This window comes from Beta vulgaris, chromosome 3 (genome assembly GCF_026745355.1).
Source record: "Beta vulgaris subsp. vulgaris cultivar EL10 chromosome 3, EL10.2, whole genome shotgun sequence".
Taxonomy (NCBI): Eukaryota; Viridiplantae; Streptophyta; class Magnoliopsida; order Caryophyllales; family Amaranthaceae; genus Beta; species Beta vulgaris.
In genome coordinates this window covers 49,556,765-49,580,750 of record NC_079204.1, presented here as the reverse complement: position 1 = coordinate 49,580,750, position 23,986 = coordinate 49,556,765, and the positions used below count along the sequence as shown (strand labels likewise).

Here is a 23,986-nt window from a genome sequence, read left to right as displayed (position 1 = left end):
AACTAGGGGTATTATGTAGATAACTTAAAAAATTTAGGGTACAATGTTGAATAAAAAAACAATAGGGGTAAGCTGTAGAATTTTAAAAAATATAGGATTATATCATAGAAAAACACTTTATATTTTATTTCAATTCGTCCCATATTACTACTCCCTCTATTTTTTTAAAATTGTTATATAAATAATGAGGAAAGTGAGAAGGTAGTAATTTTTGGTAAAAAAAAGAGAAATAAATATAATTTTATTATTTTTTGGTGGACCAAGTACCCCAAATAAGGAAAATTTAAACAATGTAGCAATTAAAATAGGTACGAATCAACCTCAACAAAAACCATTTCAATAGTACAAGTGTTACAGATAATAGTAACTATGTAGTAAGCACCAATAGATCGAGTGTAATGAGTCATTTTAATGATCTGAGGGTAGCGAGGTTCAAAGAGGCAGTCACTCGTCACCCGTAACCATATTGAAACCAGATGCATCCAACTTTCGAGCTTTGGTGCAAGAGTTTACGGGCAGGCCTAGCGCCCTGCTAGAGTCATGGCACATAAGGGTCCGCTTAACATTAATTTTAGGCAAGAAAAAGAACAAGAAGATGTATGTGTTTCCTGTATTTGGGTACCATCATCAATCATTCAATCATCACTACATGTTGATCATCATCATAAGAAGAATGAAGATGATCATGTGATGATGTTATCGATTGGTGAGCGAAGCAATCAGACATGGTTGCCATCAATTTCGGTTGTTACTAGGATGAATTTGGATGAGTTTGATGATGTTGATCTTGAGCAATGTTTAAAAGAGCTAGCTAGCCTGGGTGAGGGTGGATATTAGTATATTACCATTGTTAACAATTGTAGTATTATATACTTTATATATATGATGATTTCAATAGTCTTAATACTTAATAATAGGAGTTAGCTCAAGTGGGTAGAGCGCTCCCCTTGGCCTCTGAGATCAGGGGTTCGATCCTTACCCCCAGCAGGCAGCCTTTGGGCTGACTTAATTTCCTAATAATAAAAAAAATTATCTTAATACTTGTAATAGCTTTCAGGGTGAATAAATTAAACACCTGTATTTCTCTTTCAATACTAGTAACAGTACTATTTCTGAATGTGATTTGTACAAGGGTAAGTATGACTGTATGAGCCTAGAGTCTATTAATATGTGCATTTAACGGATTTGTAAAACATTGACTTCGTGTGAAAATGAGTTTTATGTAATTTATATGCATTATTCTAGCTAGGCAGTTTTATTGGCTGGTGATGTCAGACTGTCAGGTGTGGTAGATGACAATTTAGGGCAGTTTTCCACAATGTGCCTCTCAAGAAGAGGGATTTGGGATGGAAAAGGTGTCAATTGAGATGTTCTGTGTTTTTAATTCACGCAATATACTCTCTATTTACTATGCTTTAGTGTCATTGATAACTAAGTTCGTTTGAGTTACATGCAAGTTAAGGACATAAAGTTTACTAATTTTATAGTTAAGGGCCTTAAGTTTAGTACTCCCTCCATTCCAAAATATAGTTCCCATTTCTATTTTGGGTGTCTCAAAATATAGTTCCCATTTTTATTTTGGGTGTCCCAAAATATAGTTTTCATTTCTATATTTAGTTCCACATTTTTCCATAATTTGTCTAGAAAAACCGTGTCCCATCATTTATTTGTTTCTTGAATTTTGTTTTTTCCTTTGTTTATTCAACCAAAATGTTACTCCCTCTGTTTTTTTTATCTTTCTCACTTAGAATCTTGACACTATTCATGCATAGAGAGAATCTTCTCAAATGTTCTCAATTTATAAGAAAAAACATAGTCATGTGGGGTCTTGTTTGATTCGTCTCAATTAGTACTTTATTAAAATTCAATCGTTATAATATTTACTAATATATAATGAAAGATATTTAAGTTTTAAAACGTGCATTGGCAAACGTGCAAAGTCAAAGTAGGAATGATAAAAAAAAAACAGAGGGAGTACAATTTATACTCTTTCACCAATTATTCTCCATTCGCTCTCCTAAAATCATCTTTTCCCATACAACATTTATTTAAATAAACAAAAAATATTTATTATTCCTCTTAGATTCTACTTGCATAAATTATCGTGAAAAAAGGGAAATGGGAACTATATTTTGGGACGGAGGAAGTAGTTTACTAAGTTTTAGAGTTAAGGACCTAATCTTGGATGATAATTAGTTTAGCCATTAGTTGGAAAAAGAAAAGAAAAACAAAATTTATCTATCAAAAAGTACAAGAACCGGTTGAATAAGTTTCAATCAGGTTATGTATGTTTCAATCATGTTCTATTAGTTATCCTCTAAAAAAAAGTACTATAAGTTAAGTTAGATAATTTTAAATAAGTTTAGGTGAAGAAATACACATGTAAATATTTTCTCGAAATATCGTACTTTTTTTTTAAAGGTAAGATGAAATCCCTTGCAAGGAAGGGAGGAAATTGAGGATCCCTCTTTACAAGGGGTGAGACTCGATCCCTTGACTCTGATGGGATCGGAAGTGATGCCAATACCACTAGGCTATCACCTGTTGCTCCTCGAAATATCATATTTATAAATATCAAATTGGGTCCAAAAAATATACAGTATAAGAAATCCAAAGATAGATAATACTTAACAAACTTCAAGCATGCCTCTTTTTGTTTGTGTGACCTAGTTTTTTTTTTTTTGGTAGGTGTGAACTAGTTTTAAAACCATTGGATGCATGTGTTAATATTATAGAAGTAAGATAAAAGAAGTTGCTATTCGGGGCATTGGGCTGAGGCCCAACAAGTATTCTTAAAGCTGTAAAATTAGGGGTGTGCATAAATATCCGATCCAATAAATCAAATATGCCATGCAAATTTTTAAGTTTTGGATATTTCGGAATAGATGTCCGAAAAATTTCAGATTTGGATGCGATCAGAAATTTTAAATTTCGGATATCTAAAAATATCCATAACATAGTGATTTTTTCGATTTTTTCAAATATTTGTGGATATCCAATCTGAAATATCTAAAAATATGTTTTCAAGTCCGGATATCCCTAAATAGTAGGTTTCATGACCAAATATCCGATGATCCAAGACTTATTTTGTGCACTTTTTCTTTGAAAAATTCAATTGTTTAGTTTTCCGAATATTTGATTCGAAATTTCGATTATCTAATTTTTTTGGATCGAATTTGATTTGCATTTTCCCCTATCCGATATTTCAAGTTGGATTATCCGAAAATGGTTGTATAATGAAAAAAAGAAGTAACAAGTTGCGACTTTATGGGATCAATGTTTGTTGTACAAGTATAATTATTTTAGGCCTATGAAACGATAGTACGACGTACTACCAATTGGCACCAAACCAATCTCAATCAATGAAGAATTTATCAGTTCTCGTTTCTGTTCGTTACATGAAACAAAAAGCCTCCTATTTAGATGAGAGGTTTGTACAACGAATAATGATAGAGTAGTTTAGAACAAACTTCCAAATCTGTCAAAAAATAGGTATAGCTTCATATTCGAGGACACTGAAGTTAGCAATTCTTAAAGAAGGAATATTAGTAACTAATATTACATGATTATGACCAAGTTAAATCTTTTCATCCATAATGTTACTCAGACACGGATTGAGTGTCTACTCGATACGAGTGTCCAAGTGTCCGACTTGACTATTTTGTAGAAAAAGTCAAGTTTTTAGTTTTAAGTGAAGTATCCAAGTAAATTGTCAGTGTCCGACACAACACGACACGACACCCCGTTTTTGAGGTAACTGAAGGTGTCGAAGTAACATTGCATACAAGCATAGAGCCAAAGTGAAGAATAACGTAAAATCATTATACAAGTGGCAGAAGGAATGTCTTGCTTACTTCCATGGCTAGCCAACCACTAAACTAATGGAAGTAGAAGTACAGAAAGTAACTAACCTTAAAATAATCTTACAAGCTACTTTGCCAGTTTGCCAGTGAATTATAAAATTGAAGACTGCGAACAGTAGTTTCAAAGTATAGAAAAATTTATTGGAAATCTTGGGGATGAACAGACTACCAAGTTTCTAACGAAAATCACAATACTTGAAGGTCAGGGATGTGTTGAATTTTGGGCCAGTCCATCCCATTTGGTTTTCTATATCTTTGTCGTAGTCTCCGATTACCAGCTACATGAAGAGATTGGAGGGAGGTGAGGTTGCATATTGCTTCTGGAAGTGATTTGAGAGCATTGCAACTTCGGATGGTGAGGGCTCGAAGAGATGATAAGCAGCTAATACTTTCTGGCAGGGCTTTTAAATTCACACAATATTCAAGATTGAGGGTTTGCAGGGAGGTTAAATACTGCATGCCCTTGGGAAGACTTGTCATATTGTTCAGTTTAGTAAACTGTAGACTATGGAGGCTCTGATGCAAGGATTTCCAAGGCTGCATCACGTTGTCCTCGTCATCGTCTTCTGAGAAGTTCAATTGATCCATGCCAATAAGAGAGAGCGATTTCAATGCTGTGAGATGCTCCAACCCTCCAGAAAGTTGATTGAGAAGGTTGAATTCAACAATTTTAAGGCTTTGCAGGGAAGACGCACAGCTCTCAAATATCTCCTCGATCTCTGATAAATTCTCCAGCTCACTATCGCCTAATATGCAGAGGGTAGTGAGACATGATGCATGATAACCCACACCTGTGATCTCCTGTACTTGGACATCATCTGGTGAACAAGTCTTTGCAACAATATCATTTTCTTTACCCATAATCATCTTGAGTATTTGTGACGCTTTATTGGTTTCCCTGAAACGCAATTTTTTCACCATTGGACAAGGAGGAAATGATGCCAGGTTAGGGCACATATCGATTTCCAATTCAGAAAGACGGGAAAATCCTAATCGTCTCCTGAAGCAGTAATCAACATCAACCAACCCTTCTTCAGTCCACCATCCTTTCAACTTTTTAAGACCTTGGATTTGAAGAGATTCGAGGGAAGGAAAGAATATTGTTGTAGAATCTGCTTCTGCATAGTTGCTACCGTCGTTTGGGTTCTCCACGTACTCCAACATATACAAATCCAAAAGTTTCAGTGATTTCAATTTAGGTAGTTTACTAAATGATGGCATATGCTGCAACTTCTCACAAGAATCAATGTGGATCTTGACAAGATGGGGGAGGGAGACTGTCCACTCTGATTTACCCCACAGTGGAATTGTTGTACCACTATAAAACCTTAAGTATAATTTCTTAAGATTTGGATGTGGCTCTAACTTTACCCACACAGCTTCAGGGTTATTCTTTTGAGTAATGCGAAAGAAAACCTTCTTGAGATGTTCAATATTACTCAGATAACCTCCTCTCATGTCATTCAAGCCTTCTATACTTCTATAATTTTCATCGACATGAATCTTGATGCCACCTGTTAGGTTGGTGAGGGATTTTAGATCTTTGAGCTCGTCGCCGTATTGTTTCTCAGTTAATCTTCTACCGACGACAAAATCAGTTAGCACTCTAACGCTAGTCAACCCAAGCATGCCGGAAGGCATATAGGTCACCCCCGAAACAGATATATCCAAGTGCTTAAGCTTTACCAATTTGCCAAAATCACGTGGCCATTCTTTCAAATTTTTGCACAACGCTAAAATTAACGTTTGCAGATTATGTAGCTTGCTAAAATCATGTGGCAACTCTCTCAAATTGCTGTTCCTCAAATTTAATGTTTGCAGATTATGTAGCTTACTGAAATCATGCGGCAACTCTTTCAAATTTATGCAATATGATAAATCTAATGTCTGTAGGTTATGTATCTTAGTAACTGAACCAGGGAGGGCCTCAAAAAAACTACTAGAGAGATTAAGATACCTTAAATGTAGCAAGTTACCTATTGAATCAAGTGAGCTATCACCACCTAAATATCGCAAGTGCAACACCCTTAGACATATCCAATTTCCTACTGGTATACCCCAAGATTTTGGCTTATACCGATTTTCATCGATATATGAACGGATTTTAGTCTTTCTAAAAGATCTTTCCGGACATTTGTTACTAATATAATGCACATGCCGAATTTTATCTCCAAAGTTATGGTCTGCAACAGAATTCAGCACTTGAATTTCTTTCCCTCCCACTTCTTGCGCAACATCGTGCATCAAGTCATGGATTTGAACTGACTTAGCATCATCATATTTATCCTTCTTTACATCTTGAAAGAAACATCTTCGTAATAAAATCAAAAAGTGCTCCTCTGCCGCATCTTCTATGCTTTGGCCTCCATTCAATGGCACAATGTATCCTTGTGCAATCCAAAGACTAATCAACATTGTTCTCTTGATTTCAAAATCTTTGGGAAACACAGCACAATATGTAAAACAACTCTTTAATGAGGGTTCAAGATTATGATAACTGAGTTTTAAAACAGACATAATCTCATTATCACCATTACCAATGTCTGCTAAACCGCTCTCCTCAAATGACCTCCATTCAGTAATTTATCGACCATATAGAAGACTGCCGACAACCTTAATAGCAAGCGGAATATTATAACATTTTCCAACAATCTTACTCCCAATCTCTACAAATTCAGAATAATGTTTTTGTTGATGATCCCCTTTGTGAAATGCTGCCATCTCAAATAAGTTCCATGAATTTTCTCGGGATAAACCTCCTAATTTATAAATATTCCCATCCCCTATAATTCTTGCTGTCATTTCTGAGCGTGTGGTTACTATAACCCTACTCCCTCTCTGACCTAACATTAATAAATTTTGTAAACCAACCCACTTCTCACGATTCTCATTCCACACATCATCAAGAACAAGTAAGTATTTCTTTCCTCCTAATTTCAGTCGAAATTGTTCTATCACTATTTGCATTGTATAACCATCAAAATCAACAAATCTTTGACCCGTAACTGATTCTAGAATCTTACAGAGGATTGTTTTCACGTCAAATTGTTGCTTCTCTTGATCAGACACACAAACCCAAAATCTTAAGTTTGCAAACTCAATCATCTTTTCATCGTTAAACACAAGCTGCGCAAGGGCAGTTTTTCCTAAGCCTCCGACACCTACTATGGTCAAGAAACAAACATCTTGATGATTTGAATCTAACAACTTATCTAAAATGTCCTTCTTTTCATCATCTCTCCCAATAATATCCTTCACATCAACATAAGCACAACTTCCCTTCCTTCTCTTAGAAATAGACTTAGTATTAACGTTAAGTGAAAATTTACGATTATCAACAATGGCGTCTAACTTCTTCCTGATCTTCTCAACCTGACGACACATTTTGTAAGCTTGACTAGCTTGATTATTAGGAGAAAAGAAGCAGCGTACCTTCTCAATAATTTCATGATGCCTTTTGCTCCCGATCACCCTAATCTGCTTCAACCCAATGCGAGTTAGAAACTCATCGAACAAATCATCAGCATCATAAACAACATCCTTGAGATCCTCAATGTAGCCGCGTGCTTCATTGGAGAGCTCCAATATGGAGTCTGCATCAAGAAGCACATTTTTGATGGCTGTGACAGTTTTCTCAAGGTCTTCCAGTTGAGATTTGTAATTCAATTTGGAGCAAATCTCTTTGAGCTCAGAACATTGCAGCGCTGCAAAGAGTGTTTGAACAACTGCAAGTCCAAGCTCTGCCATCGTAATGTTTCAAAGGTAAGCAAGGTAATTAGGAGCAAAAGGATGGTTGGTGAATGGTGATGAGTGTTTGATGTGGCAATGCAGTATTTTGTGAGTACTGGTAATGAACTGATGGCTAATCCCTTCAAATTTATAATCCTAAGTACTCTATAATTAAGTGTTATTAAGGGTAAATGATCGATGCGCAACGTGATACCAACAACTAGCTCCAAATACGGTGGAAGTGTGAGTGCACTTTAGCGGCATCCCCGGTAAGTAATTGATACGCCATGTGAGAAACTGATATTCACTAGCTCAATATGCGGGGGAAGTGTGAGAATACTCGGTGGCATCTCAGGCAATGTGCACTCTGCAGCATGCTTAGAATAAAGTACTTCTACTTGACTACTACTATGGCTTTAAATTATACAGGAAAATTTACTTAACAATATAAGCACACCCCAAACTTTCAACTTTCAACCTATGATTCTATGAATAGAATATGATATGATTCTATAAAGTCGTCTTTATTCAAATAAGTGATAACTACCTGAACTTTTTATTATTACTAACTAGTTCCTCCATTTCTTTTTACTTGCAACAGTTTAACTTTTACATTATTCACCAACTTTACCTAATTTATGTTTGGTTATTTGTTAAATTCGTCTGAATATATATTTTTTGAATATATACTTTTTATAATTTTTATTTATCGGTAATTAAGCATGAAAGTCAAACTGTTGCAAGTAAAAAGAAACAGAGGAAGTAGTTTATATGAAAAGAACTTAACCCCAAAAGAGAAAAACACAAGACATTCAAATCCCAGTAAACATACGATCCGAAATTGTGGATTCGAATGCAACAGCAAGAACAGAAATTTAATAGTCAAAATGACAAAACTCAGATCATTTCGGGAAATTAGACAAAACCTATAAAAGAAATGCTAAGAACAATCCAAATTTCATTTACCAAACATCCAAAGAAAACAAAAGAAAAGGAAAAGTTAATACCTAATGAAAGATTGAAGCAGCAAGTTGGTACACAATTAGACGAAGAGTAAGAATGTTAGGTAAGGAAGAAAACAAGAGAGGTTGAAATGAGAGGGGAAAAAGAAAAAGAGAATAAATGGGTTTGTTCTCAACAGAGTTGATGGTGGTGGAGATGACGGGTGGTCTAGTGGAGGTGCTAGGAGTGGCCACGGTGGCAGGTTTTGCTGAAAGGGGAATTCCAAGGGGGAATCGGGTTGACAATAGTTTACTGGATCGAGACGGAATTTATCACACAAAATACTACATACTACCTCCATCTTTTATTAGATTACCCACTTTGACTTATAATACTATTTATCTTTATTACTTTGACCATTATTTGTACTTTATTACTTTGACCATTATTTGTACTTTATAGGTAAGGAAAATATAATCATGTGCGATATTGTTTGATTCGTCTCAATATGTAGTTTTGAAATATTAAATTTTTATAATTTTTACAAATACATAATTAGAGATATTATTACTCAAAGTTTTACATCGATAAATGTGAAAAGTCAAAAGGGGTAAACTAATAAAGGACGGAGGCAGTATATTAGTTTTTTTTTAAAAAAAAAATGAGAATTTTTTTTAATGATAACCTCGAGTTCTAACTTTTTATCTTTGATTTTCAAATTTAATTTCAATTCTCAATGGTAACCTCGTATTTATGATTATACTTGAAAAAGTGGTATTGTTAACAATATTTCATTATATACAATTGCTAAAAGAGCGGTTTTCAAACTAAGTATTTTAAATTGTAAATAGACATAACTTTCCTTTAAAAAATACATTCTCATTCATCTCTTTCTAAATATGTGAATTAAATAGGTTTCAATGAAAGAAAAAAAATTAGTTTTTTTTTCTAAGGAAATTATGTCTTTCTAGTCTAAAGAATCTTAATTAGTTTAATAACAACACTCTCGCCAACTCTTTATAACGATAAATGACTATTAGTACCACTTTCTCAAGCATAACTAGAGATGGCAATGGGTATGATCTAGACAGGGTCCTCTAAGATCCAGATCCAGATCCGTTTTTTAGGCAAGGATCCATATCCTACCCGGATCCACTGGGTAATAAAAATGAGGATCCAGATCCAGATCCGTATGGATCATATGGATCCGGGTCCTAAACGGATCCAAAACAGATCCTTGCCTATTGTCTTCAAACTAACATAATTTTCACAATAGTTAAAGATTTTAAATGATAAAGTTATCTAATATCAACCAAAAAATACATTTAATTTTTGAAAAATAACCATTGCAACTACTTACAAGTATTCAATTATCGTAGATTAGTTATCATCCCAATTATCGAACTTAATTATCCTGTAAATTTGCACAAAAATCACACATTAATTAAAATAATGATTCGAAATTAAAACGAAAATCCGTTTTACATGTACTAACTAATATTATGACATTATCAAAATATAATATTAAATTATAATAATATTATAAAAATGGGTAAACGGATCTGGATCTGGGTAATAATTTAGGATCCGGTCCAGATCCGTTTTTTTAAGGAGAATCCAGATCCTACCCGGATCCATAGGGTCCAAAATTTGAGGATCCAGATCCGTCAAAAATGGATCTGAATCCACGGATTCGGGTAGGGTCCATTATCCACTGCCATCTCTAAGTATAACCATAATCAAAGGGTTACCATTGAGAATTTCCCAAAAAATATGACTATATTAGAAAAAGAAAATCGACTACATTATACGAAAACAGACTATGTCAGAGAATCAACTATATCATAGAAAAACTGACCAAAAGGTGATTTTGGATTGGACTCAAACAATGCATTTGGGTTGTTAGTGAGTATAAAGCATAAACTAATTTTAGGTGGAACAAATTTTAAATTCTTTGACCAAACATTCTCATTAATATATACAAGAAAACATACTCATGTAGTATCTTGTTATATTCACCTCGATATGTTGTTTCGTATTATCAACTTTTTATATTCTTTTTTATTAATATGGAATTGAAGATATCGAAGGTCAAAGCCCGTCATAAAGACCGTGTGAAAAAAACAAGCACTATATTATGAGACAGATGGAGTACCCCCTAACTTTTCCTCTAAAAAAATCACCCATGTAAATGAAATCGCCGTACCATTAACTCGTAGTATATCTGAATTGTACGTCTCAATTGTTTTTACCTTATTTTAGAATAGAAGTGCAAAGAAGATAAAATTTGTTCAAATAAGATAAGATAAGATAAGTCTAGATAAGATAAGATGACATAAGTGCAGATTATATCAAATAACTCTAATATTACAAACATCATCATTGTGTATCTTGATTTAGCCATAGTTTTATATTATCAATGAAAGTTGGAGTTGAAATTAGAAATATTTGTTCGATGTCAAATTGTTATTTTTATAATTGAGTTCATCAACTAAAGTTGGGTCTTAATTTAGATAATCTTGTTATTGATTTGAATTCTCCCATGAAAATAAGTGAGAACTAGAATATATATATATATATATATTATATATATATATATATATATATATATATATATATATATATATATATATATATATATATATATATATATATATAAACCTAGAAAAATAAGCTTAGTTGTCATCAATTTAGGCTATCAACGCCATTTGTCATCTTTAATCAATTCCTCCAAGAATTTGAATGCCATGTGTCATATGATGGTTGAACATGCTGATGTGTCATTCTTCCCTTTAATCCAAAAGTGTGTCACACATTCCTTTTTAAACTTTTCCATTCAATAAGATGATCAATCAATTAAAATCTCCTAAATTCGGTAATTTATTATTTTTTTTTTTACCATTTGCTTCAATCATGGCAGCCGCTGAGATTCAATAATTAGAGTTGAATTTTGCATCCCAAATCACAGCCCCTAAAAATATGCCATGATATATGAATTTATCCATGATTCAATTCGATAGTTATAATCCTATACTTCATGTATTATGCTACTACTAATGCATCTCTTTTATGTGTGGCAGATAATTGATTTTGGATTCTTATAACATTTGCATTCTTTAATTAAAAAGCAAAATCAATTTTTTATATATCCTTATACTTTTCGCTGGATTTTTGGCCATATATATATAAATATCATAAATTACGGGTATTAATAAGCCGCATTTTACCCAGACTTTTAGCCTTTTTTAATGACAGACAAAAAAGGCTTTTACAGAGATGATGGAAAACATATAACATTGAGATAATTCTTTAATTTTCATAAAACTTTATACATGAGATTATATATTGCTCACCCTAACAATAATGACATAGAAAAATTTTAGATTTGTTATTTTAGTCATCTAAGTAGGGTGAATTTATAAGGACAATATAATTAAATTTGTTGTATATTTTGATTATTGTCTGAGTGTAGTCTAAAACTGAAGGCTCATTACAAGTTCATTAAAGTTAATAAATATGAAAAGTTGAAACCTAACTAATGTTATCATAATCCATACTTCAATTTCAAACTAAAAGAAAAGGAGTTTATTTGATTAATGTTATCCAAATTGTAATAGATTAAAAAGATTTTACCTCCCTTTAATTAAATAAACAAAAATTTATATTTCAAAGTGGATAATGTAAAATTCTGATTTTGTGAAGTACTTTATCCGTACTTTTTTTATTAACTTTTAAAAAAAAATTGTGGTTCATTGATCCACCATGGCATTAACTAAATCAGTAGCTCAACACATGGGTCATAAGCCAATTTTAATGTATATTTAATATACAATTAAAAAACATCAAATCACAAGTTAGACCATGATTATAGAAAAAAAAAATCTTAAATCTTAAATTTATGAAATAGAAATTTTTTCGTGCAAATTGCGCGGATTTGAATCGGGGGAGAATAAAAGTTTATATGAGTTCAAATTCAATTTCTAAAGAAGAAGGCAACTTGGGAATGCACGAAATCTACTCGCCAAAGTTCTTGAATACAATTAGATGTTTGAGCTTACCAAGTCATAGCATAACAAAATTACACATGAATATGTTTTTCGTCAACTATAAATCACCAAAGATAAACTAATTAGAGTTTATGAATAGTGTAAAAGTAAAACCGTTGCAAGTTAAAAGAAACGGAGGAACTATAAAACAATACTCCCTCCGTTTCTTAAAGATCTTCCCACTTACTGTTCTTACAGATACCAAGGAAAATCAATTTGTGTGGGGCATGGTGTGAGTAAAGTAGGAGAGAGAAAGGGGTTAAGATAAATAAACAAATAAAAAGGGGTTAAAGTATTAGGAGAGAGAAAGGGAGTAAAATTGAATTAATAATATAATGGTGGACCATATGATAGTGACATGAGAGGGTAAATAGGGAAATTTGTTTTGCCAAATAAGGAATAAAGCAAAAGAGGGAAGATCTTTTGGAAACACCCTTAAATGGAAAGAGGGAAGATCTTTAGGAAACGGAGGGAGTATATTTGAAATGAATTTAATGTATTAGTATAATTATTGTAAAAAAAATTGTGTTAAACAACATATCATCTATATTTATAATATTATCTTATAATCAAAATTACTTGCTAAATAGATAATCTGCAATTGTATGTACCAGGTTCTACTTTATATTTATAATAATTTATATGGCCCGTATAATTTTTTTAATAACACTTCTACATTATATACGCGGCTCAAAAGTGATGGAGTACACATATATAGTTACTTTTACTTAAAGTTAATTAAAATAAATGAGGTGGATGTTTTAGCATGTAAAGTGAATCTTTTGGAGGACAAGATAGGTGGTGGGTTGGGTATCAGAAGGTACTGATATAGAAGCGGGTAGTGGAAAAGGGATGGTTTTTTATTTTGTACTTGCCACGAGTGATGGGTGGGCATATGGATGACTATATCTCCCTTTAATATTTCAAGATACCATCATATATGATCAAAAAATATAGAACATGCACAATAGCAGATGTATTATCCTATTAGCTGAATATTTGAAACCTCCACTTCAAAAAAAGAAACCAAAGCTTAGAGTATATGAAACCCTCATAACTGATTTCCTATTCACAAATTAGACCTTTTAGGCTTTACGAAAGTTGTAGGTGGATATGCTTATATAGATAAAAAAAATATTTTGGAATTATCTTTCTAAAGTAATATGAATTTATCTTCTCTGTTTTTAACTTCTAAATCATCACTTCTACAAGAACCATGGGTGGGGTTTTTGGCATTACCAAGATCGATCATAATGTGGATGCAACCTTAAGTACTCAATTGATTTTTCTCCAGGAAATTAGCGCACTTGGTAGGGATATATTATCACATCATGCACCTTTGGCATGACATCCATAGAATTTCCACAACGAGGAGGTCTTCTTTTTTTGCAATTTTAATTAGTAGTTTAACACTAACTTAATATTTCAAAATCGAACATAGGTACGTACTACAACTTAGAAATTTTATGAGAATAAGTTCATTAGAACATAATAATAAAAACCTATAACTTCTACGTTACTCATGTTGCTTTGGCAATTTTCAAGGGAAGATAGAGAATGAGAAAAGAGATATAGGAAGAGGAAGAAGAAGAGGAAAAAAAATACAGAATCGAGGTTGTATAACGAAGTGGTGGATGATAAAAGTATTAGGATTAGTAGGTTTTATATTCAATTACTATTATGTGCATTCAGTGTACAATAAGTTTATATCAAACTATTTTACTTTTGGTCAAAATAAGTCACTTTCAAGTCCAAATGGGTCACTTTTTAGTTTAAAATGGGTTACTTTTATATACTCCCTCCGTCCCTTAATAGAGCGCCCATTTCTTTTTTGGACACTATTCAAAGGTAAAGAAAGCCCTCAAAAAATATTTCTAATATATAAGAAAAAACATAGTCATGTGAGATCTTGTTTGATTCGTCTCATTGCGTACATTAAGAAAATCAAACTTTTATAATTTTTACTAATATGAAATTAAAGATATTAACGATACAAAACGTGCATTGGCAAACGTGCATTGGAGAAATGGGCACTCTATTAAGGGACGGAGGGAGTAAAAGACAACTTTTAACGTTAAACAAGTCAGCTTTGTATAAGTAAATTGACCCTTTTATGGCCGAAAGTTACCTATTTTTTAAAGCTTGGGTTATGTATTCAGACACAGACTGTTGCATGACGTTGTTTGAAGAGTTACAAGCAAACAAGGTTTGAAAATCTTAATATATAATAAAGATCATGGCAACTCATCTGTTACAACCAGTGTGGTTTATATGGAAGTTTTTCAAAATGTTTGAATTGTGTATTGAGTTGTAATTGACCTTATTTTTTATGTATAGATAAAGTGCAATTGTTTTTTTTTTTTTTTTCAGAATGTGTTGTCAATTCAATTTGATTAAATCAATCTCATTAAACAAAAATGTTGAAGACATTAATAACATGTCTCTTTTTGTCTGACAAATATAATATCACATACAAATATGGCTCCCGTGCAATTTTTGCACGGGTTAAAAACTAGTTGGGAATTATTTGGCATTGGTTCTTAATGCTTCTAATTATGTGTGTAAGCCATGAAAATAGGAGACATGTATATTAGTTAGGCCTTTTGCTATCACGAAAGTGAGTTCTAGGTATTGAGGAATGACCGAGTTTTTAGTTTCTGTTCGCAGCTGTGCTTTATTACTGAGTCATAAGGGAATCACTAGTAGAAAAAGGACGATTTGCATCCCCTCAATTGCGTCGCATAGAAACGAAAACGACGCACAATTGGGATTTGCGTCGCATGTGGGAAGCTGTGCGACGCAAATCACAAAAATCTCTCCAGCATGTGCGCGGTATATGCGTCACACCCTCCTCACATGCGACGCAAATTAACAATGTGCGTCGCATGTGAGGAGAGTGCGACGCATATACCGCGCTCCTGCTGAGAGATTTTTGGACCAATGTGCGTCGCACCTACGGAGCATGTGGACGCACATTGCTAATGTGCGTCGCACCTATGGAGCAGGCGACGCACATCACAATGTCTTCATCATATAACTAACGCGTCTGCCTTAAAATGTCTCAAACCCTAAAATTTCTCTCTCACCGTCACCCTCATCCTTTTCTCAAACTAGCGTCTCTTTCTCTCTCACTTTCATCTCCCTCAAACCCTAAAATTTCTCTCAGTTTCATCATCCCTGTCTTTCTCTCACTCTCACCCTCTCCTTCTCCCACTCTTAGTATCCGTGCCTCAGCCGTTTTCGCCTTCAATTCTCTCAAATCCGTTCGCCTTCAATTCTCTCTCAACTCTCGGAACTCTCTCCCAACTCTCATATGTCATTTCAACTCTCTCTCAACTCTCATCAACCGAATTTTCCGGTGACACAAAGGAGGAGACGCGTGCAATTTTCCGTTGAAAAGAACACCAATAACTGAATTCTCAGCGATTTTCCGGTGACACAAAGGAGGAGACACGTTCAATTTTCCGGTGAATAATGATTTTCTTCTCTCATTCTCTCTCCTCCAACTCCGGTAAATCTCTTCGTTTTTTTGCCATTTTTCAAGATCAGATCCAAAATCAACAATGTCGACAAGAAGATTGAAGAACTCATCGGAATCTCTCTCGTCGGTGAAGATTGAAGGCGTGGACGTGAATTTTTAGGGTTCGTGTTAGATCTAATTTTTATTTCTGGGTTCAATTTTTTTTTTTTCATTTCGTTTTATTTGTATTTTGAGTCTAGGTTCTTTTTGTATTTCGTTTATTGTATATCGTTTTTTCCTATATTTTTTGTATTAGATCTGATTTTTTTCATTTCGTTTTACTTTATTTCGCTTCAGGGCTTTTTTTATTTCGTTATTTTGTGTTAGATTTGCTTGTATATATTTCAAACATTATTGGCTTGTGTATTTCATTCTTTGTATTTCGTTTTTTGTGTTAGATTTGCCATATTTGCAAATGTTGGGTTTGATTCTGGTATATATGAAAAAGCCGGTGAGAGTTAATGGTGAATTGATTTTTTGTTTTTTTTTTTGAAAAATGAACCATTTGCGTCGGATGTGGCCCAAAATCCGACGCAAATCGTACTTTTTTTTTTAAAAAAAATGATCCATATGCGTCGCACATAGCCAAGGGCGCGACGCAGATGAGTGATTTGCGTCGCACCTTCGGCTATGTGCGACGCAAATTCCCCTTCTTTGTTGGGTTGGGAAAGCCATCTGCGTCGCACCGTATACAACGTGCGACGCAAATAGCTAAATAATCTGCGTCGTTTTCGCATACGACGCAGATCAATTATAGGTCATCTGCGTCGAGACCTGTGCCGTCGGACCCATGTCCGACGCAAATAGGGGTCCCAGGTCCGACACAAATCGACCTTTTTCTACTAGTGAATGTCAATCTCGCCTAAGCTATAATTGAATAACTGGAATGTGAGTTGTAGTTTGATCAAATTCATATTAGTGGTGATGCTTAATCTTAGTGCTGAAATTATCATATTCATATAGTTTGTCATATTTTGTCATTAGTTTAGCCTTTAGTTTATAGATTATTCCTCATTTCCAGATTGTGTAACTATTTTGTGATCTAAAATCAATCAGTGGTTAATCTTGCACCTCCCTGAGTTTGACCCGTATGTGCTACAACAGCGTACACTTGTAGTATTAAAACAAAATCCTAACAAGTTTTTTGCGCTGTTGCCGGGGAGACTACGGATTAGAATTATTTTGATTATAGATTTAATAGATTACACCTGCTACCTTGTTTCTTGTTCATTTCTTCACTAGTTTTTTTCGAATCCGCAGGCGATCGCGATCTATAGATCACGTGGTCTTTGATCCCGAGATAGAAGCCACATCTAGGAGACTCAACGCCGAGAGAAGAAGAAGGGAGAAGGAAAATATTTGGAGAGAACCAATGGCTTGTCCTCTTCGAGAGTATAATATGCCAGATGTCACATCTACATCTAGCATTGCAGGCCTAATGTAGAGGCCAAAAACTTTGAGATCAAAATCCAACTGATCCATTTCATTCAACAAGATCAGTTTAGTGGCAGTCCTATAGAGAACCCCCAATGAACATATTAATTCTTTTCTTGAGAAATGTGTCACTGTGAAGATTAATGGGGCCGCCGATGAAGCTCTTCGCCTCCGCTTGTTCCCTTATTCCTTGCGGGATAGAGCAAAAGAATGGTTGAAGAGTCATGAAGCGAACAAGTTCACAAGTTGGAATGAATTAGCCACTGCTTTATGTCAGAAGTACTTTCCTCCAGGAAAGACCGCCAAGCTGCACAATGTCATCACATCCTTTACTCAATTGGATGGTGAATCACTCTATGAATCAAGCTTGGGAAAGGTACAAGGATTTACAAAGGCAGTGTCCTCATCATGAGATCCCAACATGGCTCCTTATCCAAACATTCTATAATGGGTTGGCTCACGAGGTTCGAATTTCTATGCTGCAGCCGGAGGTGCTCTCATGGGTAAGACAACTGCTCAAGCCAAGGTATTGCTCGAGGAGATGGCCGCCAATAACTACCATTGGTCTAATGAACGATCTACATCTAACAAGGGCGGCAAGTATGAGGTCGATGCAATAACTTCACTCTCTAGTAAGGTTGATGCTTTGTCTCAACAAATCAAGAATATATCAGTTGGTGCTAATGCCGAGATGAATGCTTTCCAAGGGAACAATGCAAATTTCATGTCTCCAGATATGAGTATTATGGAACAAGAGCAAGTCAACGCTGTGTATGGTGATGTTAGACCTAGAAATGATCCTTACTCAAATACTTCATTCCAATCCTAGTTGGAGGAATCATGAGAGCTTCTTTTGAAGCAATAATCAACCTCAAGCACTACGCAATTCCAACCCCCTAGGTTTTAGCAGAGACAACAAGGTCCACCGTTTCAAGAACCTTCTCAAAAGTTGTATCCCGATTCCTTGCTAGAAAGACTCTTAGCAATCTCTGAGGAAACGAATAAGAAGTTTGATAGAATTGATTCTCACAACAAGATAGTTGACACCCAGATTGCACAGCTAGCCCAACAAATGTCACATGTGACTCAACAGGTAGCCCAGCTTCAGAAGACACCTCCACAATTTCCAGGCTGCCATAACAAAATCCTAAGAAGCATCACAATGTAAGTGCAATCACGTTGAGGTGTGAAAAGACTTTAGAAGAACCAATGAAGCATATTGTGACATGATTGAAGGTTGATAAAGACGACATTACTGAAGAGGTTCAGAAAGCTCCATTAAAGCCTGCTAGAGTTTATGTAGAGTCAACTCCTTTCCTTCATCGATTGGCAAAGGCTAGAATAAAGAAGAAGTACGGGAAGTTTCTTGAGTTATTGAAAGATGTTCATCTTAAAATCCCGTTCCTTGAGGCGATTTGTGAAATCCTTGCCTATGCTAAGTCCTTGAAGCAGCTTTTGTCTAAGAAAAAGAGGATTTGTGAAGCTATTATAGTGGAGCTCTCCGAGGAGTGTAGTGTCGTCCTTCTTAATACGCTCCCTCCAAAGCTTAATGATCCTGGAAGCTTCACCATTCCATGTTCCATTGGGGATGTAACTATTCAAAGGGCACTTTGTGATCTTGGAGCCAGCGTAAGTCTCATATGTAATGCTATTTTCAAAAAGCTCAATTTTGGTGATCTTCGTCCTACTCGTGTCTCCTTGCAAATAGCCGGCCAACCTATAAGATATCCTTTGGGTGTTTTAGAGGATGTACCCCTCCAAGTTGGCGAGTTAACTATCCCATGTGATTTCTTTGTTATGGAGATGCCGGAAGATGTGCACACCCCAATCATACTAGGTAGACCATGTCTTGCTACTGCTGGAGCTTTGACTGATGTGAAGCACGATAAGTTGTCCCTCAACGTGGGTCAAGACAAGGCGGAGTTTGAACTCCATAAAACTATGCATGTTCCTTCTTTGGGAGATACTTGTTATCTCATCGATGCTGTTGACAGATGGGCAAATGCGTCACCTATGAAGGGTAGAGATGTTGACTCACCCCACTGAAGTTTCAAAGGTGATGCGGTATCTCTTTCACCAAATGCCACATGATCTTCAAGGAGTCGAGCTCATTGACTTTAAAGGAGCACTTTTTGGGAGGCAGCCTGAGTTTATACATATTTTTCTTTTCATTTTCTTTGATTTTTCCTTTTTGTGTGTTGATTATTTACATTGATATTTTTTGTGTGTGTTTTTTGGTGTGTTTATAGGTTTATAAAAAAAATGGTTCGTAGAAATGAAGTTGAAAGAAGATCTTAAAAAAAGACGAATCGCGGTACAATGGCTCAACTCGCGATGAAAATGCCGAGAGCATACCGCGACCCGCGTTTTTTTAGATGAAAACTTTTAGACATCAACATCATCATCCTGCCTCATCATCATCCCTGCATCATCATCCCCATATATTAGGACGCAGTTACTCCTGCCCATGACGTCCGCCACTCTCTTCCTCCCTTGCACAACACCACCAACAGTCACCAGGGCCACCATCACCATACTAGCCCCACCCTCACCAAATTCCGTCTCCCTCTCACTCCAACCCTGAACTACCAGCGTGCACCATCCGTTTCCCCTCCTCTCCTCCCTTTCGCTACATCACCACGCTCACCGCCATTGAATTCTCATCAGTGCCACCCCACCGGCAAACGACCGCGCCAGAGCACCACATATTCTGTTCCACTAACGCTACCATCACCCCCTCCCCCGTTTCCTCGTTTTCCCCCCTCCACATCAGTTTCACACCTCCCTTGCGCATCACCTGCCTCCATCCAGCGAATTCCGCCACACCTGCTTTGCACCGACGTCCGCCACTCTCCGCCTCCCATGCGCATACACCCAGCACAACTCCCTTCCCTGTTTCCTCTTTCTTTTTCATTTTTATTCTTTTTTTACTTTCCTAACCTTCTTCTATTTCATTTTCTGATTTCCTTTTCGTTATTATTTTCTTTTCCCTATTTCTCTTTTTCTTTTTCTATTTCTTTTAATTTTACTTTTCCTTTTTTAGTTAGTTTCTTACTACTAACTTTTCACCATCTAACCACTAATTTTTTTTTATTTACTCTTTTTTCTTATCATCCATGGTTGTTTAGGATTCATGCAAGTCGGCTACAAATTGGTTCAAGTTGGTTTACAAGAAGCATTGCGACATAACTTTTGAGATTATTCGACCCTTTTTCCATTAAATTGGGTAGTAATTAAGCCTCTTTATTATATCTTGTTGATATTCTTGAGTTTCCGTTCAGTTTTTGCTTGGATCTTATTTGTATTGTTATACTTGTTGCGGTTATATGACAACATTGACTTCCTTCTTTCGTTGTTGGCAATAGTGGTGGTTTGGTGTGTTTGTGGGAATGTTCCCTGATTTGGTGATCGATGGGGTTTGATTACGTTCCTTCTCGAATCTCATTTCTTATAGTGAGGACACTGCAAATTTTAGTTTGGGGGGAGGAATATTCTATCATCTACTGCTTTCTAGTGTAGTTTTCATTGCTTTTGTAGGATGTTACACGTACGATTTGTACTGCTCATTAGGAGTAGGAGTTTATGTGTAACCAAAAAATTGTATTGCTTTCTTAGTTGCATCAGCATATTAGATTTCATCTCATCTTAGTTGCATCTATGAGACTATTGCTAGCACTATTTGATAACCTTGTTGATATCCTTACTACAGTCTTAAGCGTAATTCATCTCATTCATGATTCTTCATAGCATGATTTTATTGCAATTGATTGCTTGTGGTAAGTTTGGTCGATATCTCTCTGGCTTAATTTAACCTTATTGTTTAGACATCTTAACCCACTTGAGCTTTTATGCCTATAAACTAACATATATGTGTGAGTTATATTCTTTCATGTGTGATTAGTTCCTCATTTGTTGCATGGATCTTGACGTTGACTTGGTACTCTTTGGCACTTGACTTGATAAGCACCAGGATATGATTGAGGCGTTCTTTTTAGTGTTCTGAACTTTCAGAGATATTTCTTTTAATATATTATCCTTTCTCTAGCCCCTCTGAGCCTTTCCTGACTTTGTTATGAACTAACACCTACATTACAAGCCTTACGCCTTTTATGATTTCTCTACCTAAGCCTTGCTAAGTGGAGTAGCATTAAAATTTATGTTTTGAGCTTGAGTTTGTGGTTTTGTGGTAACTATCGGAAGGAAATATGTTGAAAGAAGTTGTTTGAAATTTTGTGAAAGCGCAAAATGAAAAGAATAATGAAGAAGTTATGAAAAAAATTCTGAAAAAATAATGAAAGGATTGAATAAATGGTCAATGAAATTGGTTGGAGGTGATAAAGATAGGTACTATGTTGATTTAATGGAATGTTATGTTGAACTTCTAGTACAAGTTTTTGTGATGTTTGCATCTGATGGCCATAGATGTTAAAGTGTTGTTTTCTCCACTAGTTGGCTTTTAACACCACATTTTCAAATATATTTCCTACCCATAATCTCAGCCCTATTACAACCCTTGAAAGTCCTCATGACCTTTTTGCGTTATAATTTCAAGTGAAAAGTGAGTCAATAGTCAAAGAGTAAAAGTTTCAATTGAGTCGACATGGTTTAGGTTGAGTGACATTGATTATGCCATAAACATATGAGAGTATGAGTGCACATGACTAAAGCGAGGTCTCTCAGGTTTGGTTAAGTCTAGCTTGGAGGGAGACAATATGTGGTATGCTAGGAGAGTTCATTGCATTACATGACGTGCTACGCGGCTTTGCTTGAGAATGTTTTCGATGCTTGGTTCATGTAGTAATTATATATCTCGTGTTCTCGATTGTATGTTTTTCCCTATTGTAGTCCCATATTGTAGGTTGTCTTTCTTTTCCAATATCTATGTCTAATTGCTTGAGACAAGCAATGATTTAGCTCTGGGGAGTTTGATGTGTCGTATTTTTATAAAGGTTTTAGTTGCATTTAGGTTGCATTCTAGGAGCATTTAGGTGCATTGTAGTTTATAATTGCATGCTATTACTAATCTGCAAAATATTATTCCTCTTGTGCGTTTTTGGTATTCTTTGATGAATTTCAGGTATTGAGAACATAATTGAGTACTTAGGAGCAATTGGAAGCAAACTACATTGATAAGGATCATTTTGGATGCATTTGAGTGCAAATTGGAGCTAAATTGGAGTTGTAATGTATTGATAGAATTGTGGAAATCGAGTCATGTTCACTCTTCTATCCATAACTTCTGACTTGATATTGACATTGAGATGATTACAGCGCCATTGGAAAGTAGGCTTGAAAATCTTTCCAATGATAGATCGCGCGACCTAAGGCGAGTTGAATTTTGAGAGATATGGGCTTTGAAAGTTGGTCCAGTCTGTCAGAAACTTCTTACGCGCACACGACTTTGATAATTTCGGCCATTTAATGATTTATTTGGCTTCCTTATCTTGTAATTGGGTTCCCTACTAGTTTTAGGAGTTAGAACTATATATTAGAGGTTTTCTAATTAGAGGAGGACATCTATTACTCACTTTTCAATATCACGTTATTTTTTCCTCTCTAGTTTTCTCTCGAGTTTTATGCCCTACTTTATTTTATATTGCTACTTTGGAGATTCAAGATTCTAGCTTTCATTTTCATCTTCAATTCAATCAAGTTTTATTATTCTCTCATCTTCTCTTTATTATTATTTTAATTATGTTTTCCATTATGTTATTGATCTTTTTGGCATGATTAATGAGTAGTCTTTTTATCTAGGACTGAGTTGAGCCCTAGTATAGATTGATCATGTAAACTCTTCTCTAGTTCCCATGTTATTGAATTATATGTTAAGGGTTTGATAAGATTGTTGTTATTGTCAATTGTGCATCTTGATTTAGCCTAAGTTTTATATTATCAATGAAAGTTGGAGTTGAAATTAGGAATATTTGTTCGATGCTAAATTGTTGTTATATTATTAATTGAGTTCATCAACGAAAGTCGGGTCTTAATTTAGATAATCTTGTTATTGATTTGAATTCTCCCATGAAAATAGGTGAGGACTAGAATTGGGAATTATTTGGCATTGGTTCTTAATGCTTCTAATTATGTGTGTAAACAATGAAAATAGGAGACATGCATGTTAGTTAGGCCTTTTGCTATCACGAAAGTGAGTTCTAGGTATTGAGGAATGACCGAGTATTTAGTTTCGGTTTGCAGCTGTGCTTTATTACCGAGTCATAAGGAAATGTCAATCTCGCCTAAGCTATAATTGAATAACTGAGATGTGAGTTTAGTTTAATCAAATTCATATTAGTGGTGACGCGCTTAATCTTAGTGCTTTAATTATCATATTCATATAGTTTGTCATATTTTGTCATTAGTTTAGCCTTTAGTTTTTAAATTATTCCTTAATCTGGATTGTGTAACTATTTTGTGATCTAAAATCAAGTAGTTGCTAATCTTGCACCTCCCCG

At 35.0% G+C, this 23,986-nt stretch overlaps 2 protein-coding genes and 1 non-coding gene across 3 annotated transcripts; all 3 read right to left on the bottom strand.

The window, feature by feature from the left end:
* Positions 1-4,049: 4,049 nt before the first annotated feature.
* On the bottom strand, positions 4,050-6,278 carry LOC104889270 (disease resistance protein RGA2-like). The gene has a single exon (XM_019248672.2). It carries the CDS (start codon positions 6,276-6,278, stop codon positions 4,050-4,052), a length of 2,229 nt encoding a protein of 742 aa, XP_019104217.2.
* Positions 6,279-6,445: 167 nt separating this feature from the next.
* On the bottom strand, positions 6,446-8,592 carry LOC109134632 (putative disease resistance protein RGA3). The gene has a single exon (XM_019248673.2). It carries the CDS (start codon positions 7,608-7,610, stop codon positions 6,447-6,449), a length of 1,164 nt encoding a protein of 387 aa, XP_019104218.1. The 5' UTR covers positions 7,611-8,592; the 3' UTR covers position 6,446.
* Positions 8,593-17,839: 9,247 nt separating this feature from the next.
* Positions 17,840-17,949, bottom strand: LOC125496168 (small nucleolar RNA R71). Its single transcript, XR_007272869.1, has one exon. It is a non-coding gene; the product is annotated as a small nucleolar RNA R71 (small nucleolar RNA).
* Between the last annotated feature and the right edge of the window lie 6,037 nt (positions 17,950-23,986).

Coding starts and splice junctions, on each gene's coding strand:
- LOC109134632 (XM_019248673.2), bottom strand. CDS start 7,610: ATGGCAGAGCTTGGACTTGCAGTTGTTCAAACACTCTTTGCAGCGCTG.
- LOC104889270 (XM_019248672.2), bottom strand. CDS start 6,278: ATGTTGATTAGTCTTTGGATTGCACAAGGATACATTGTGCCATTGAAT.